At 34.5% G+C, this 18,176-nt stretch overlaps 2 protein-coding genes across 3 annotated transcripts in view; both read right to left on the reverse strand.

Moving 5' to 3' along the window:
- The window catches only part of LRRD1 (leucine rich repeats and death domain containing 1), a 64,260-nt gene extending 60,158 nt beyond the window's left edge, over window positions 1–4,102 (reverse strand). Inside the window, 1 exon segment of the mRNA XM_003407153.3 lies at window positions 3,995–4,102. The gene's annotated coding sequence lies outside the window, so the exon portion shown is untranslated.
- KRIT1 (KRIT1 ankyrin repeat containing) overlaps window positions 1–18,176 on the reverse strand; it is a 41,361-nt gene that overhangs the window by 4,112 nt on the left and 19,073 nt on the right. For both annotated transcript variants that reach the window (XM_010587272.3, XM_003407151.4), the window contains exons 6-15: window positions 17,269–17,515; window positions 16,986–17,101; window positions 16,627–16,770; window positions 13,890–14,046; window positions 13,218–13,325; window positions 11,830–11,986; window positions 9,607–9,758; window positions 6,143–6,309; window positions 4,814–4,901; window positions 3,995–4,201 (exon numbers count right to left, since the gene is read on the reverse strand). In XM_010587272.3, the coding sequence (XP_010585574.1) occupies window positions 3,995–4,201; window positions 4,814–4,901; window positions 6,143–6,309; window positions 9,607–9,758; window positions 11,830–11,986; window positions 13,218–13,325; window positions 13,890–14,046; window positions 16,627–16,770; window positions 16,986–17,101; window positions 17,269–17,515 (1,543 nt within the window). The remainder of the gene's footprint in view (window positions 1–3,994; window positions 4,202–4,813; window positions 4,902–6,142; window positions 6,310–9,606; window positions 9,759–11,829; window positions 11,987–13,217; window positions 13,326–13,889; window positions 14,047–16,626; window positions 16,771–16,985; window positions 17,102–17,268; window positions 17,516–18,176) is intronic.

The following is an 18,176-nucleotide window of genomic DNA, read 5'->3' on the forward strand; positions in this document are numbered from 1 at the left end:
GAATATTTACAGACAATAATAATTTATATTAGTTCTAATGGAGTTAAAATTGTTTACTTAATTTTGTCCTAGCTTAGCAAAAATCACTGAGTAGTCTGATAAGGCCCTCATCTTCAAATATGAAACCAATTCTTTTTATTTTTTAAGGCTGCATTGAGTTACATCCATAAAAGTGCTCAAAAATTATTTGCCTTAGGCCCATGGTGTGGAAAGCTTTTCATGGAATAATCATCTTTCTTTTTGCACTCTGCTGGTGATGCAGTGGTTAAAGTGCTTGACTGCTAACTGAAAGGTTGGCAGTTTGAAACCACCAGTGACTCTGTGGGAGAAAAGATGTGGCAGTCTGCTTTTGTAGAGATTTACAGCTTTGGAAACCCTATGGGGTCCCTATGAGTTGTAATCAACTTGATGGCAGTGGAAAGTAGTCATACCTTACTTTAAGCACTGTAATAAAATTCTGGGCACACCATCCTGCAGGGGGAACAGTGACTGCACTCAAGCGTGATTACGATTATGAAGTTTATGAAGTTTTTAGAAACCATGTCTAGTGAGTAACAGATGAAAGAACTGAGGTTACTCAGTTGTTGAAGACAAGATTCAGGTGATGTCATGACAGCCTTCCCAGTTGTTCAGACCTTGGCTATAGAAGAAGTCTTGTTCTGCTAGATCACAGTGCTGGGGAGATATTTCAGTGAAAGGAGCCTATGTGTCGCGGCTAGTGCTCCTGCCAAATTAGAGGTAGGCCTAATTCATTTTCTAATTTTCCATCCTCATATACTTTGCCGCCAGCATCACTGTCTATCTTATAGTCCAGGCCAATCCCTCTGTCTGTAGAGTTGGTTTTGGGAATGGTTCCAATCTTGGGCTATCAAAGGGTCTGGGGACCATGACCATCAGGGTCCCTCCAGTTTCAGTCAGACCATTATCCCTGGTCTTTTTACAAGAATTTAAGATCTGCATCCCACTGATCTCCTGCTCCATCAGGGATTCTCTGTTGAATCACAAACTTCTTAAAGTATACCCATCATAGTTTAATCATTTCATAATAACTTGGGAGCTTCCTAATGGGAAATGGCTATTTTACCATGTGGTTAGATATACTAGTGGATGGAATAGAGAATATGTAGGGACATGGGCTGGATAGGGACTAACTTCAGTAATTGACCTGGAACTTGATTTCTGGAGGTCTGTTATGACAGCCTGCCTTTGGATCATTTGCTTATCATTTTCTATTAAAACTATTTTCATCTTGCCTTGAGTAGGAAAAATACTATCCAGAAACCATTCTTACCATTAAACACTAAAATATCTAGTTCAGTGTCTTCCTTTTTTTAATTTTTCAAAATCTGTAATATATTTACACAGTTAAATTTTAAGTTGTTAATGGTTGCATAATATGATGAACATAATCAATGTCACTGAATTACACATGTAAAAACTGGTGAACTGAAAATGGATCAAAGACCTAAATGTAAAACCAAAAATTATAAAGACCATGGAAGAAAAAATAGGGTCAACACTACAGGCCCTGATATACGGCATAGACAGCATACAAGCCATAATTAACAATACACAAACACTAGAAGATGATAGATAAATGGGATCTCCTAAAAATTAAACCCTTATGCTCATCAAAGACTTCACCAAAAGAGTAAAAAGAGAACCTACAAACTGGGAAAAAATTTTTGGCTATGACAAATCCAACAAAGGTCTAATCTATAGGACAATCAATCCTATACCTCTACAATAAAAAAGATAAATAATCCAACTAAAAAATGGGCAAAGGATATGAACAGACACTTCACCAGAGAAGACATTCAGGTGACTAGGAGACCTATGAAGAAACGCTCACGATTACTAGCCATGGAAAAAAAAAAAACCAAACCCACTGCCATCAAATCAATTACGACTCATAACAGCCCCACAGGACAGAGTAGGACTGTCCCACAGGGTTTCCAAGGAGCAGCTGGTGGATTCGAACTGCTGACCTTTTGGTTGGCAGCTGAACTCTTAACCACTGCACCACCGGGGCTCCCACTAGCCATCAGAGAAATGCAAATCAGCAAGAGATACCATCTCACCCCAACATTACTGGCATGAATCCAAAAAACAGAAAATAACAAATATTGGAGAGGTTGCAGGGAGACTGGAACTCTTACACAATGCAGGCAGGAAAGCAAAATGGTACAATCGTTTTGGAAAACAATATGGCGCTTCCTTAAAAAACTAGAAATAGAAATACCATACAATCCAGCATTCCCACTCCTAGGAATATATCCTGGAGACATAAGAGCTATCACACAAATAGACATATGTACACCCACGTTCACTGCAGCATTATTCACAATAGCAAAAAGATGGCAACAACCTAAGTGCCCATCAACAGATGAATGGATAAACAACCTATGGTACACACACAAAATGGAATACAACGCAACAATAAGAACAATAATGAATCTACAAAACATCTAATAATATGGATGAATCTGAAGGGCATTATGCTGAGTGAAATAAGTCAATCATAAAAGGACAAATCAGACCACTATTATAAAAAAACATGAAAATGTTTCCACACAGAAATAAACAATCTTTGACAGTTACAAGAGAGGAGAGGGGTGGGAAGGGAAAAACACTAGATAGTAGATAAGTGGTAACTTGGGTGAAAGGTAAGACAGTACACAACACTGGAGAAATCTGCACAATTTGACCAGGGCAAAGTTATAGGAGCTTCTCAGACACATCCAAACACCTGAGAGACCAAGCTACTGGGTTCAGGGCTGGGGACCACGGTCTTGGGGGACATCTAGCTCAACTGGCATAACATAGTCTATAAAGATAATGTTCTACATCTGACTGTAGTGAATAGCAACCAAGGTCTTAAAAGCCTGTGAATCGCTATCTAAGATACATTTACTGGTCCCATCCCAGCTAGAAAAAAGGAGAATGAAGAAGACCAAAGACAGAAGGGAAAGATTAGTCCAAAGGACTAACAGACCACAACTGCCACAACCTCCACCAGACTGAGTCCACAACAACTACATGGTGCCTGGTTACTACCGCTAACTGCCCCCAGCAAGGATCAAAATAGAGGGCCCTGGACAGAGTGGGAAAAAAATGTGGAACAAAATTCACACTCACACACACCCACCCACCAACCAACCACACACACACACACAAAAAGACCCAGATTGCTGGTCTGACAGAGACTGGAGACACCTTTAGCTCAGTACTAAAGTCACTCCTGAGGTTCACCCTTCAGCCAAAGATTAGACAGGTCTATAGGGCCAACAATAACACACATGAGTGACGTGTGTCAAAGTTCAATCAAGTATAGGAGGCTAATGGGCACAACAGCCCGAAAGCAGTTGAGAAGGCAGGAAGAGACAAGGAAACTATGAATGTAATCAGGGAACCTGAGGTGGAGAAGGGCATAGTGTTGATACATCATTGGGTTGGCAACTAATATCATAGAGCAATTTGTGTATTAACTTTAATGAGAAACTAATTTGCTATGTAAACTTTCATGTAAACCACAATTTTTAAAAAATTACTGAATTGGCAATTGTTTTGTTATATATATTCTTACCACAATAAAATGGCATATAGTGAAAAGTCTCCCTCCTACTCCTGTTCCTACTAGCCCCCTTTTCTAAAGGCTTTAAGAGATTTTTCATCCTTTCCCCCATTTTCACATGAAAGGCAGCATATTACATATGGTTCAGCAACTTGCTTTTTCACTAAATATATCTTGAATATCATTCTATACACAAGAGTTTATTCTTTAATATGGCTGCAAGATATTCTAATATAGAAATGTAGAACAATTAATATGTTAACCCCTACTGATAGTCATTTAGTCCCCCCCAATATTTTCCTATTATAAATGAAGTTACAATGAATAATCTTGTATATATTCCATTTTTAGATTTTCACGTAGCGAACAATGTTATTTTAGATACTAAATGATGTACTGGTTGAAAAGCTTAAAATCTACCTTAGTTTCCATGTTGAGGAGATGAAGTCCTTTTATATTCACTCCTACGTACACAGGAATGACTTTATGATTGCTAGGGCTTGCCTTTGTAAATATCTGTCCTGTAAAAAATGCTGCTCCATATGTAGGAATTTCCCAACAGTTCTGTAAGAACATGCGTTGAAGATGATGCATTTCTTTACTGACACCTTCACTTGTACTAAGATTCTAAATACAAATAAAGTAAAATATAAGAGATTTGAGAGGGAGAAGAATGTGTTTTATAACACAAATAGGTCAACTACGCAATTTTTCAAAATCAAAGCTGCCCCTAAAGAAGAATAAAACTGACTAACATTATCCCAAGAGTACTTTTTCTTTTGAGATCTTAATACTGGGGGTGAAAAAAATACTGAAATCTAAAAATATTGTTGCTATCTATTCTTTTAGGTTTTAAGTGCCTCATGGTCGTGACAGTATTATTTTATCTTTTTCTTATCTCTAGCCCCTACCACCAAACCAAAGCCAAACTCACTGCCATCAAGTCAATTCTGACTCATGGTGACCCCAAGTGTTTCAGAGTAGAACTGCACTCCATAGGGTTTTCAATGAATCCAACATATAGAAGTACCCAGTAAATGTTGCCAGAAAAAAATTATTAAAAATAAAAATATCTTTGTTACTTTCAGTTTCAGGCATGTGAACTGGAAGATCTATTTTTAATTTCAGGACTATAACCTTAATATATGTGTATAAATATATGTTTAAGACAAATTAATAACACTAACGAACTTTCAACTAGGCTGTGAGATGCCTTTTTATTTCTATTAAACAGCTTACCTTATATTCATGAAGTATTCGGTTTGTCCAGTGAGGTGCCTTACTTTTCAATTTAGTGATGGGTACGATGGATTTTAGATTTTCTTCACTGTAAGTACACATGCCAACATACTTTAACTAAATCATTTTTAGTAACTAAAGTACAATTATCGTTATGTCACAAATGGTTTTAAGTATGTAATATGAATCTTAAGCTGAAAAATGTAATATTTTAAGCCAAAAGCCACAACTCTAACATCAATTTAGAAAAATGTTTCTTCTTTCAATAACCACAGAATATTTTTAAAACTTGAAAATCGTAATAAACAACTTTAGTTGTGCTAAAACCTCTGTGTTTTCTCTCAAGGACTGAACATAAAGACTAGTTTGTGTGTGTGTGTGTGTGTTTTAAAACGACAATTTGTTGTTACCATATCTCATAGTTCTGTGGGTCAGGAATTTGCACAAGGCACGGGGGAATGGCTCAGCTCTGCTCCATGATGTCTGTGGCTGCAGCTCAGATGACCTGAATGGCTGGAAGTCCACTTGGGCTTCCTCACTGCATAGCAGCCTCAGGGGGGTTGGTCATCTTACATGGTGGCTCAGGGCCCCAAGAGCAAGAGTCCCAAGAGGCCCAGGCAGAAGCTGTAAGGTTCTTAGGATCTTGCCTTAGAAATCCTGTGCATCGCTTCCACTATATTTTATAGGTCGAACCAGTCACTAAGGAAGGGCCAGACGCAAGCAGAGGAGAGGAATAGATACCACTTTTTGATGAGGGAATAATGTGTATATGGAAAAGGAAGGATGGACAGCAGCCATCTTGGAGATGAACTACAGCCCCCTCTCCCCACCCCTGGGAGGCAGCTGGGTGTTTTACCAGCTCTTCCATGTTTGTCGATCTAACAACCTTTCTCTTACTGTCACTGTCTTCCACACTGAGGCCACAGTATTTTAAATACCATCAGGGTCACCCATGGTAAACAGGTTTCAGTGGAGCTCCTGGACTAAGACAGATTAGGAAGAAAGACCTGGTGATCTATAAAAACTGTTTTTTTAATGATGTGATTACTAAGTGTATCTGCCTTATAATATTTTTCTACTACTTATTCAAGTCAACTTTTAGTGAACTTAAACATATAGTAAAGAAAGATTATATTAAAGAAAAAATGTAAATATATCATACTCAAAAATAACTTTGAGGACATGATACCTTTAGGAATGGTTTACTAGTAGTTTCTTTTCTCATTTAATTCCAAACCAATTTACAAATATTTCTTAACAGTTTTAAACTTTCTTGGTTAAACAGAATCCTGAGCATGCACAAGATCACACGCTGTAGTAAATACTCACTTTAGGAAACCTTGCTTGTGTTTCTTACTCTCATAATTTCCATAAACTATTTGTAACAGTAGGCTTGCCAGTGTTATCAGTTTAGCATCAGGAGCTGTATAAAAGCCCTTCAATAAATTATATCTAGCTTCATCAAAGAGAATAAGAATCGCTAGTGGGTCTTCTATCTGAAAAAAAAAAGTGTCATTTGGTTATTCGGCTACAATTTCCTATTGCAAATGTGCAAACTGTCATTGACTAATGCAGAATAACTACATATTTGTACATAAATAAATGAGCTGTTAACTGCTTTAGAGCAAGCGTTGGCAAACTTTTTCTATGAAGGACCAGAGAGTAATATTTTAAGTTTTGTGAGCCACACAATCTCTGTTATAACTACTTAACTTTGCCATTGTAACATACAACCAATCACAGATAATACATAGGTGTGGCAGTATTCCAATAACACTTTATTTATAGATGATAAATAACATTTTTTCACATGACATAAATATTAATATTCTTTTTATTTTTTTTCAAACATCGCAAGAATAAAAAACCCATCTTTAGTTTGGAAGCTAAAAAAAAACAGGCAGCAGGCTACATATGGCCACAGGCTGTAGTCTGCTAACCTCTCATTTAAAGTCTAGCAAAATTAACATCAGTTTATGGATATGGATAATTTCTAGTACAATTTTACCTAAATTCTTTATATTCCTGAAACATTTTGTTATTACCTATGCTTCATACATTATAGTAACGAATCTCAAAGAAAAGGAAATGTGTCAATTCTCATAAGAGTACACGTAGTTTAAAAAGCTGAAAACAAACATTTTTATTTGTTTAGAAATACTTAGCTTCTTCAAATAACATTAAAGGAGAACATAAGATACATTTCTTAAAGTTTTTAAGACTATAAAGTTTCATTTTACCAAATAAGATTAACAAAGATTGAGAAAAGCTAGCCTAGAAAATATATTTCTACTTGGAAGTAATCATTAATTATAAAGTTTCTAAATAAATATTTACTTAAAGCATTTCCAAATATAATTCACAATGATTCCAACTCTTCATGGTAAAAATGACGTTTACAAACTAGATAAAATGATACTATTTTTTCTATCTTATAATACTCTATACAGTATAAAATAACTGAAACAGCTTACCTTATACTAATGAAACAATTTCATGAAAAAAAAATGATTGTGGGGGGGCTATTTTAGATTAAAAGAGATTAAAGAGATGACCAAATACAATATGTGAAACTTGACTAAATTCTATGACTGGAGCTAAAGGCTTTCCGAAACAGCTAAGGAAAATTTGAACTTGGATCAGATATTAGATGTCATTATAGAAATATTAATGTTATTAGGTAAAATATAGCATGTGGTATGTAGGTATGTCCTTGTTCTTAGGCGATGCATGCCGAAATACGTAGGCATGAAGTGCCATGATATCTGCAACTCACTTTTAAATGGTTCACAAAGAGAAAAAAACGAAGCAGACATACCAAAATATTAACAATTTAGTGCATTAATTTTTTTTTTTTTAATGACTGGTACATGGTGTGAATTGTATTACTTTTGTAACGTACCTATGAGTTTTAAATTTTTAAATAAAATGTAAAGAAAAAGACTGAACGAAATCATATTTTTCTAATATAAACTGAATAGTGATTTTGAAGAGTTCAAACAGGTAATAGCAGTTGTAATTCCTAATAGTGTGTTCAATGAGTATCAGTCAACAGCTATTCTTTTCTAAGGAATTCAAGCTGTTTTCATTTTAAATAAGCTTTTGATACTAACCAATAAACATAATTCTTCTATCTTTCAGAGGGTACATGTTAGAATTTTTTAGTTATATAATGAGTAAAAAATATATATATTTTACCAGATGATCAGGACATTCTGATTTACCTTGAGAAAAATTTACTAAGTCTTGTTTTCCTTTTCATTTACACACATTTTTTATTATTTATAGTATAATTATGCAATTTATTTACTATCCAAGTATTGTCACTACTGTTCCTTTCCTCTACCAGTCAATTTAAAAAAGATTACTTGGGTAGAGAAGGAAGGCAGACTGAGAATACTTAAGTTATCTGCAGATTTCAAGTATCTAATACATCTTTTATGAATAATTAAGACCTTAGTTTCTGGTAAACTTCATACAAATCTCTAACTCCCAGTATGTCTGGCTGTAAGGATCAAATCCATCTTCTCTTTGTTAATATAAGAGGGACAATATAAAATACACATAGTTAGGTAAAAAACGCTTTACCAAGTTAAGACATGGCTGGTGAAATTTTCATGAGCTGAAGTTTGCTTCACCTTGCTTGTGGTGTAGTGGTTAAGAACTACGGCTGCTAACCAAAAGATCAACAGTTTGAATCCACCAGGCGCTCCTTGGAAATCGTATGAGGCAGTTCTATACTGTCCTATAGGGTCGCTATGAGTCAGAATCGACTCTATGGCAATAAGTTTTTGTTTTTTTGACTGTTCGATATTCCCTTGGATAAAGAATCAGGGAATGCACTGAATTTTTTTTTTCCCCCTTCACCAAAGTTATGAGACTTGGGAGCCTTATTTTCTTTCCAATTTTCACAGCTACCTTTGTATTTACACTTTGATACCTAGATTATCTTGTCGCAATCTCTCAGGTTTTTTCCTTGTCCATTTATCCTAACCCAAAACCCACTGCCGTCGAGTCAATTCTGACTCACAGAGACCCAACAGGGCAGGGTAGAACTGCCCCAGAGGGCTTCTGAGGCTGTAAAGTTTTATGGAAGCCAACTGCCATTTCTTTCTCCAGCCCCATCTATCCTATATATCGGATTATCTCACCTTTCTTCTAAAATCTACAGTAGTTAAAATCCAAACATACTTGTCAGACAATCAGATCCTTTTTATGAAATGTAAATTCTATTCTCATTTTTTATTACTATCTACATAGCTTTGTGCTTGAGTTAAGAAGAGCTACTTGCAGACTGTTGAGAATAACTTCCTTATGCCCAGTTTGCATATTATCTTCTCCACCAAAAATGTTTTTCCTGTTCACCCCAACACTAACATGTCTCTTTCCTTGTTCAAAACTTATACATCTGACTACTTGTTTATTAACTATATCTCTGACACTTAATAATATAGGTGGTATGAATACAAATGCACTATGCTTCTTTTCTGTTTTTTTTTTTCTTCTGTATGATTTGTCTCCCCGTCTGACTACTAATTTTCTTCAGGATAGCTTCTCTATTTCTTTTGTATTCTTAACACAATGGGGGTGGTAATGACAAAACTAACCAAGTACTTCTCAAACTCTACTACTTACTATGGGGTGTGAGAATTGAAAAGGAAAACAGAAGTAAAACCCCTTAGTGTAGCAAGAACACAGTAAATGTTGGTTTTCTTTCTGCCTCTAGTGCCTACAGTAAGAACTTAACAGATTCTGTGCATGTAAATGACTATAAATAAGATTTCCAAGCAAACCTTTTTTTCAACTTCTAAGGGAAGTCGCACATCTCTTCTTAGGAAAAGCTGTGGTGTTTCCCTTTGGGGATCCAAATTTGTCAATTCGGCAAGTATTTCCGGCCAGTCACGAACATGTTGCAAGGGTTTATGATAAGGCTTCAGCTGAAGGCCTGAAAAACATCTTTCCTTTTATAAATGATAATGTAAAAATAAATCAATTATATCAATGCACAGAAACCTTGTATTAAACTATCTGCACTTATGAACTAAATACACATAAATTAAAGGTCTGAATGTAAATCAACATTGATTTTAATCATTACTACCACCAAATCTGAGGTTAATTGCTTTTGTTCTTAAGAATATAAGAAACATAAGAATAATAGTTAAATAAAATTTATCAAACATATATACAATCCTTAATTTCATTGTAGTCCATTTAATTATAATACAATCAGTGGAATCTGGTGTTTTAAAACAATACATTTAAACCATTAAGATAACCAATCATAACACCTCAATTAAATCCTTAATACACTTGTAATATTTTGTCTTGAGAGACAAATCTACAGCAACATTAGGATGATTTTAAATAAAAAGGTTTGCTAAAAAACTAATATAAGGAAAAAAGACATTTGTGTAAACTTTGAGGGGAGGTGAACTCTGAAATAAAGACAAGTTGTAAGAGCACTGCATTTAATGGCATTCAAATCAAATGCCAGCACCAGGGAAGGAAAGTTTTGGTTTTTAAACTTAAAAAATGCTTTAGGCATACTTTGTTACATGTAAATTTATAAAATGTTGAATTTATAAGGAACAAAGAACAAATGAGCCATGTTCATTGCCTAAAGGTCCAGCTATATGAGATTCCTTAACTTATAAGCTATTCATCAAACTAAAGGAGCACAAATAATAATACAAAATAAATATCCACTGTGGTTATGTTGTAGCATCAGAAACAGTTCCTACAGCAAGGCTAGCTTCTCTTTTGGAACAGAAGAAAAATTCTGCCTCCAGCAGTACAATACCCCACTAAAAGATATCCCTCCAACAGTAGTCATATTTTTATTATTCAAAAACCTCCCCTAATTTACAGAAAAGAAAAACAACATTAACAATAACGAAATACCCATAATAGCCACTATGGAAAAAAAATTACTTCAAACATGAGTTAAAAGTCAAAAATCACTATACTTTTTCAAAAGCACAATAATAATTGAAAACTTCTTTAAAATCTACCTTTGCTGGTCGGGGCCACAACAGATGGACCCTGATAGAATGGGAGAAAAAATGTGGAACAGAACCTCAAATTCCTTTTAAAAACAAAACAGACTCACTGCACTGGCTGAGACTGGAGGACTCCCCGCAACTATTGCCCTGCGGTATTCTTTAAACCCTGAATCAAAACTAGCCCCTGAGGTCACCATTTAGCTAGCTAAGTAACAGATTGGCTCACAAAATAAAGAATGTCAACCATGAGTACTGTGCTCCTTTAAAAAAAATCATCTAAATGAGACCAAACAGTACAGTCAGTAATTACTTTAAAACAAAAATGAGAATGTAAGTGGGCAGAGAAACAAGATTAATGGGAACAGAATAACCAGAACAGAAATATTGAGAACATTTACCCACTGTGAAGAATGTAATCAATGTCACTGAAAAATCTGTGTTGAATGGGAACCAAAATGGTGTGTAAACCATCACTGAAAACACAATAAAATATTATTTAAAAAAAAATGTATCTGCCCTTGAATCAATCATTATTTTACTAAGAAATTTTTTAAAATATTAGGCAACATATCCTAGTCAATAATTGTTGGTTCTCCTTTAAAATTTCAATTTATGAAAAAAAGTTGTCTTCTTCCTATTGACTTTTCCAAATCAAGGTTGTGACATCACTCACTTCTGGACAATTTGCCAATAAGAGATCCAATAAATTTTCTCAGTAAATGTTCCTATTACTGGTTTTTGTTTTAAAGATAGCTTAACTTCTAATATTCCTAACTCTTGAAAAGACATAATTAGGTTTACACAGAAAAATCTGCGAAAGGCAGGACTTGTACAAGGCAAAAACCTGTCAGAGAAGGAAAACTCAAATATTTTTCACTAAAATAAGCAATAGAAAAATGGTAAGACTGCACCCTAAGGTGGAAAACTTGCAAGAGCCAGAAAAATAAGGCAGTACTGCCGAGTTCTAGCTCGCACAGATTTCACTGTACAAAAGAATAAAATCTTTCTTACTAAGGTTTTCTGAACAGATCCAAATAGTAAAATATTGTTGTGTTTCTTGAGAAAGACGCATTCCTTCCATAATCTGCTGAACTGTCGTATTATTTCCATGTTTCAGCTCAACAGAACGGTATGATCCATCCATTCTGTATATTCGAACTTTTTCATACTAGGACAAAGAATGGTAATACATTATGCAACTTGCTTAGCAATTATTTACCCCAAATCAGCAAGATCCTTTACTTTCAACTTCATATGCTTTATTATAGATTTCTGACATGTAAAATATCAGAAAAATTGCTTCAAGTGAGAATCTGCTGGCAATATTTAAAAAACATTTTATTTCCATTATTTGGATTTTCTAAGACGTGCTTCTCTGGATCTCCACGGTTAAGTTTGGGAAACTAAGGTAAGTGGCTTTTTTTTTTCCAAATATTAAATTTCAAACTCTTCTGGGAAGATGCTTTAGAATCTTTAATGTACAATGTTAAGTCTTCATGTGGGTTATACAGATTTGTTTACTGAATCCTCTGTTAGATAAGTACCTCGTAAGTCTAGTGAGCCACAAATCATACTGTAGAAATGTGTAGAGGCAATACTTTGTCCTGAAAAGAATCTGTGATGGAAGATTTTGCAGGTAAAAGTTATAAGCAATAGACTTTGGGCCAGTTTCTTTCCTAGGGAGTAGTGGTATTCTCAATGTTTTTTCACTGTAAAGGAAAGAAACTGTTGAATAGGAAAATTAACAACAGATACCCTTCTTTGATTTTAATGTTTTTTTCTTATCTATCAAACCAGCCTTACCCAAACTGCAAAAACCTACCAGATGCTGCTCTATAGCAATGTAAATTTGTCTTTTCCTGGTAAAGGGATGCTTGTCAAACCATTGCCTCTAAACAGAAATTAAGGTTATGTGTCAGCTTGGCTGCGCCATGATTCTCAATGGTTTGGCAGTTACGTAGTCATCCTCCATTTTGTGATCTGATGTGGTGATTCTTCATTTTCGCCTAATGCTGATTTTCATATAATGACCTGGTCTTTGAAACCTAACCGTGTCGATAAATGAGGAATAGGTGTATTTACAAATATAAAATGTTGCTTAGAAGGCTTAAGTAGAGGGATGTGGCTCAATGAAGAATTTGTAATTAGCACATGAATTACAGAGATTATATTGGAATTAGATTAAGTACTTTAGAAGTTTCATTTTGCTGTGTAAAAATAAATGTCCTAGTGTTAGGGATGACACATGTAATACCATGAAATTTTTAACACTGAGGTTTTATAAAAGCTGTAAATAAGAATCTATCCAACTATCCAGGCTTCAGCTTTTGCCACAGATTCTCAAATTACTTATCAATATAAATACTATGCTTGGCTCTATTTATGAAAATAATTCTTACTGGTTTATTAATGGCTTCCTTCAACAGTTTTACAGTTTCTTCCCAGTTATTTTGTTTGTTTTCTTCACAAATATTCAATGGGGATCTTCCTTGTTGGTCTGTTATGTGCTAGAAATGTGAAAAAAAAAAAAAAAGAGAGAGAGAGAAAGGCATTATAAACATGGTATTGCAGGGGAAAATGTCATTCATTTAATCAGTTTCCTAAAAACTAAATTCTCGTCAGGTATTAAGTAAATATTAACCACACTTTGTACATACTGTACTTAAACATAAATGTCCAGAGATAACAAATTTAAAGCACTAATCAATGTGATTGTTTTTTAATAGTTCTAATTATAGATGCAACAAAGATTTTGTTAATGTCATGACTTTTTCCTTTACAAAATACTTATTACTACAAATTATAGAAACCAGATAGAAAATCTTTTTTTTTTTAAAGGTTATTTTTGAGGAAATACAATATAAAATGAGTGTTGGTTGAATTTTATGTACAAAAGCAAAGTTTATGTATAAACATTAGTTACGCTACATATTAAATAAAAGTTTTTATTTTTCAGCTGACCTCTCAAGTACACAATTAAACATTTTAGTATCTTACCTATTATTCACTGCTTGAATATTTAAAACAACAACAACAACAAAAAAAAAAAAACAACTTGGAAAATAACTTACTCTGTCAACTTCTGGATGGTTTAGAAGAATCTGTACTATTTCAGCATGTCCTCCTCCAGCAGCAAAGTGAAGAGGAGAACTAAGCTGTCCATTTAAAAGATTTGGATTGCACTTTCCTTTCTCTAATAATATGCGAGTGGCTTCAACTTTTCCATACCTATAAAAAAGTAAAACTTAACTAAAAAAGTCATCTGAAATATTTCAAAAACCCAACTTTTAGATAATATCCCAATGATTCTTAAGATGTTTCTAGGACAGAGTGTGAGGGATTAAGACTTGACGTAAATGTTTTGAGTGCCTAGGGATTTCTTCTGAATAATTCTGGTTCAGATCAACTGTTTCTATTTTCTGATCAACTGAAGAAAGTATAACCTCAAATACAAGATGGTGCAGATAAACGCCCCACAAAACAAGGTATACAAATTATAAATAAGGAATATATACACTTTTTAATAAAAAACAGGGTCAAATCAGGAAGTAACTAAACAAACTTAATGGGAATGTTTTACCTAGGCCTGGCTGTGATTTACAAAATAGTCCCAAAGATATAATTCTCTATGTAGCTGCTGTATTAGGCAATGTGGAAGACACAAAGATATCTAAGTGCATGGTCTCTGCTCTGAAAAAGATTTACAATCTAGTCAGGGGGCGAAACATAAACAAGTAATTTGTTAAATAATGCTATAAAGTTTAAGTAACAGTTTAGAATAACAATCAAAAAGATAAGGTACTACATAATTGTCTTATCAAAATAGTATAGAATTAAAGCTTAAAAAAAAAAGTCAGAAGGGGAGATATACTTCAGCTTAAGATGGTCCTAAAAAGTGATTTGACAGAAAAAAAAACCTAAACTGGATTTTAAATAGGAAGGAGCTAAAGAGAGGTAAAAAAAATTTAGGTAGGGGAAAAAAGAATAAACAAAAGCAAGAAACTGGAAGAATACAAAGTAAGTGGCAGACATAATGAGTCAACATTTGGTTAAGGCCAAAGATTTATGTAAGGCAGCAATCTAAGGCAACAGTGAAAAACCAATGCATTTGTTTGGAAATAAGGGGGTAGGTGGGGAAAGAAGGGAAATTTGTTTTTAGATACGGTGTGTATGAGAGGACAACAGGATGTTTTAAGAACTGATCTAATTTGCTCTGAACCTTCCTTCCTTTCCCCTTCACATAACCTACTGTTTTTTTTTTAACGCCCTGAACTTATTACCACTTACATCCTATTCCTTATTTATATGACCTTTTTGGTCATGTTCTTTGCTATTCTCATTTTTTCAGGTTAAACTCTATTATTTCTCTGAAATATTTAAAAATCTGCCTGATAAGGTCACACGGTTACTAGCTAGAGTTATCCAGTTTTCTGAATCCTGGTATGGCAGTTTATACACTATGACACATACTTGGATCACAGAACGGAGGCCAGTATTTCACTAATAATGATACTGTAACAATAATACCTTGCATTCATCATTACCGGTCCATTATGCCCTTTCAATTCCAATTTGTTCTTAGAAGGAAGACAGGTGGTCAACAGTATTAAATGCTGCACAGTAGAGAAAGAGATTAAAAACTCAGAAAAGGTTAAGAAGGTTCATGGTGTGCGAAAAAAAGTAAGTGGGGCCCATTCATCTTTGAAGTCTGGCTGTGAAAGGAAGGAAAGAAACAAGATGGTAGCTAGAAAATGCAGCAGGTTCAAATTAAGGTTCTTTTTAAGGAGGGGGAGAACCATGCATGTTTGAAGGCAAGAGGAAAGAACACGCAGAAAAGGAAAGAGCGAATTTAGTGGTTAGTAGGAAGAATTTTTACATGCATTTACCTTACAATACAGAAGAGAGATGAGAACAAAAACTGATCATTAGAGATGGAGAAGGGCATTTCTAATAGCTACAATTTTCCTTGAAAATAGGGGTTAAAACTATCTGATGAGACTAGAGAAAGAAAGTAGGAATAGTTTAGGGGCTCCAGAGTAGAAAGGTAGTTTTAAACCAAACCTGTTGCTGTGGAGTTGATTTGGACTCATACTGACCCTACAGGACAGAACTGCACCATAGGGTCTCCAAGGAGCGGCTGGTGGATTTGAACTGCCTACCTTATGGTTAGCAGCCAAGCTCTTAACCACTGTGCCACCAGGGCTCCCTAGATATACTTAAAAAAAAAAAAAAGATATACTTAGCTACTCTCAAATGTCTGTTGAGGAAGAGTTGTTATTATTATGTGAAATGAGTAAGACAGCAAAAGCGACACTGGGCAACCAGTAGAAAGAGTTAACCCCAATCCTGTCTTAACTCACATCTAAATGATAAATGGAAGGCTGTGACTCCACTGAAGACTTTTGAGGGCTTCTTGATACCACAGCTCCCAAAAGAACTAAAAGGATACTTCTCTAATATGATGTAGAATTTTATAGTAAGGATAAACAAACATAACAGAAGCCCAATACAAAATAACAATAACTACAAGGGTGAATAAGAGTGCTGTGCAATGACATTTACTACTGATTAGCTATCTTACTGCATGACTTGGCAATGCCTCAGAACATTGAAGATGATTTTTCATGTGGGAGACCTTACAATTCTGAACAGTGGCACATATACAGTAATCAAAGATCTAAACAGAAAGTTCATAAAGCAAACATGGTAGAGATAAAAATGCCTGGAATAAGAACCGTTTTGAAAAGGAGCACTAACATTTATAACTTTTTCTCTTTCTAAAAATAAAAGAATAAACAATCCATTTACCAGCATGCATAATGAATAGGAGCCCAGTGGTCACTATCTAATTGGTTGACTGAAAATCTTTCATTGAGAAGCCGGCTTAGTAATTCTGAATCTCCTTCACAGGCACTTCGATGGAGCGGAAAGTCATCTACCCACTGTCGTTCCCTAATCATTAAAAACAAATTTAAAAATTTGTTTTAAAAAAGTTACAGTTGAATTCAAATTGTTTCCATACAAACTGTGACATCTGTAAAAGCTATGTATCACTCAGCAGCTGCAAACTAGTGATTACATTGCATACTAATTCAATACATAATTTGAAAATATATTTTAAAATATAAGTTTTAAAAAAGCAACATGGAGTAAAACCAAAACAGTACTTGTCTTCTGTGACACTGCTCATGCTTCTCTGCCATTTTTCCTGTTTGGGAATTTGAATTTTTGAGTAGTCTGGAGCTCCTAGACCAAAGTACGGGTTTATTACCACTTTATCTACCTAGAAATGGAAAACAAAACAAAACAAAAAGACCCATAAGAACTTTAGACACTTAACTTTAAAGCTTAAGTGTGGGTGTCACCTTAATGTTTACAATTAGTAATAGATGTATTTATCTCAGAAAAATTAAATTTGAAATCAAGAGTCAAAATTCAGTTAACTCTTACCCGGTTTGTATACTGAAGATCTGATCCAAACAAAGGGTTGTAAATACAGGTATCTGCTTTCTCCAGGGCTAACATTTTACTCTTTATTTCTAATGCACTATAGCCCATATGTAGTGGGGAGTTTTCTGTCTGACCTGATTCAGTAGTATAAGCAGGGTTTATGACATTAGTTTTTATCCGCTCAAGAGGAGATGGTCGGAATAAAGCCGGAATAAAGTGAGATTGTGCATGACGTTCATCTAACCACCTGCAAGATAAGGAAGAAGTCACAGAAGTATTTGTTCAAAAGTAAAGTTGAACAAAGTAGACTATTATCCAACTCTTACGTGAGATGCTTTTTAATATTATACTCAAATTTCTGTATTTTTAATTGGCATTAAGCATTTCATTTATTAATAAAAGTTTTATTAATAGACACAGCAAATACTTTTTTAAAGAATATATATTATTATAGTAATAAAACTTCTTCCAAAAAATTTGAAGTACTTTTTTGGTCGGTTGTTTTGTTTACAAATTACCGTGGTAAAATATATATGCAACGTAAAATGTGACATTTTAACCATTTTTAAGTGTAGAATTCAGTGGCATTAATTGTTGTGTCGTGCAGCCATCACCACTATCCATTTTGAAATCTTTTCATCATCCCAAACAGAAACTCAACACCTTCTGAGTAATAGCTCCCCATTTCTCCTTCCCCCAGACCTTGATAACCACTAATAAACTCTGGTCTCTGTACATTTGCCTATTCTAGATATTTTAAGTGGGATCATACAATATTCATCTTTTTGTGTTTGACTTATTTCACTTAGCATAATGTTTTCAAGGTTCATCGATGTTTTAGCATTGATCAGAACTGCATATCTCTTTATGGCTAATTAATTATCCATTGTATGCATATACCACATTTT

Source organism: Loxodonta africana, chromosome 8, assembly GCF_030014295.1.
Source record: "Loxodonta africana isolate mLoxAfr1 chromosome 8, mLoxAfr1.hap2, whole genome shotgun sequence".
NCBI classification, from domain to species: domain Eukaryota; kingdom Metazoa; phylum Chordata; class Mammalia; order Proboscidea; family Elephantidae; genus Loxodonta; species Loxodonta africana.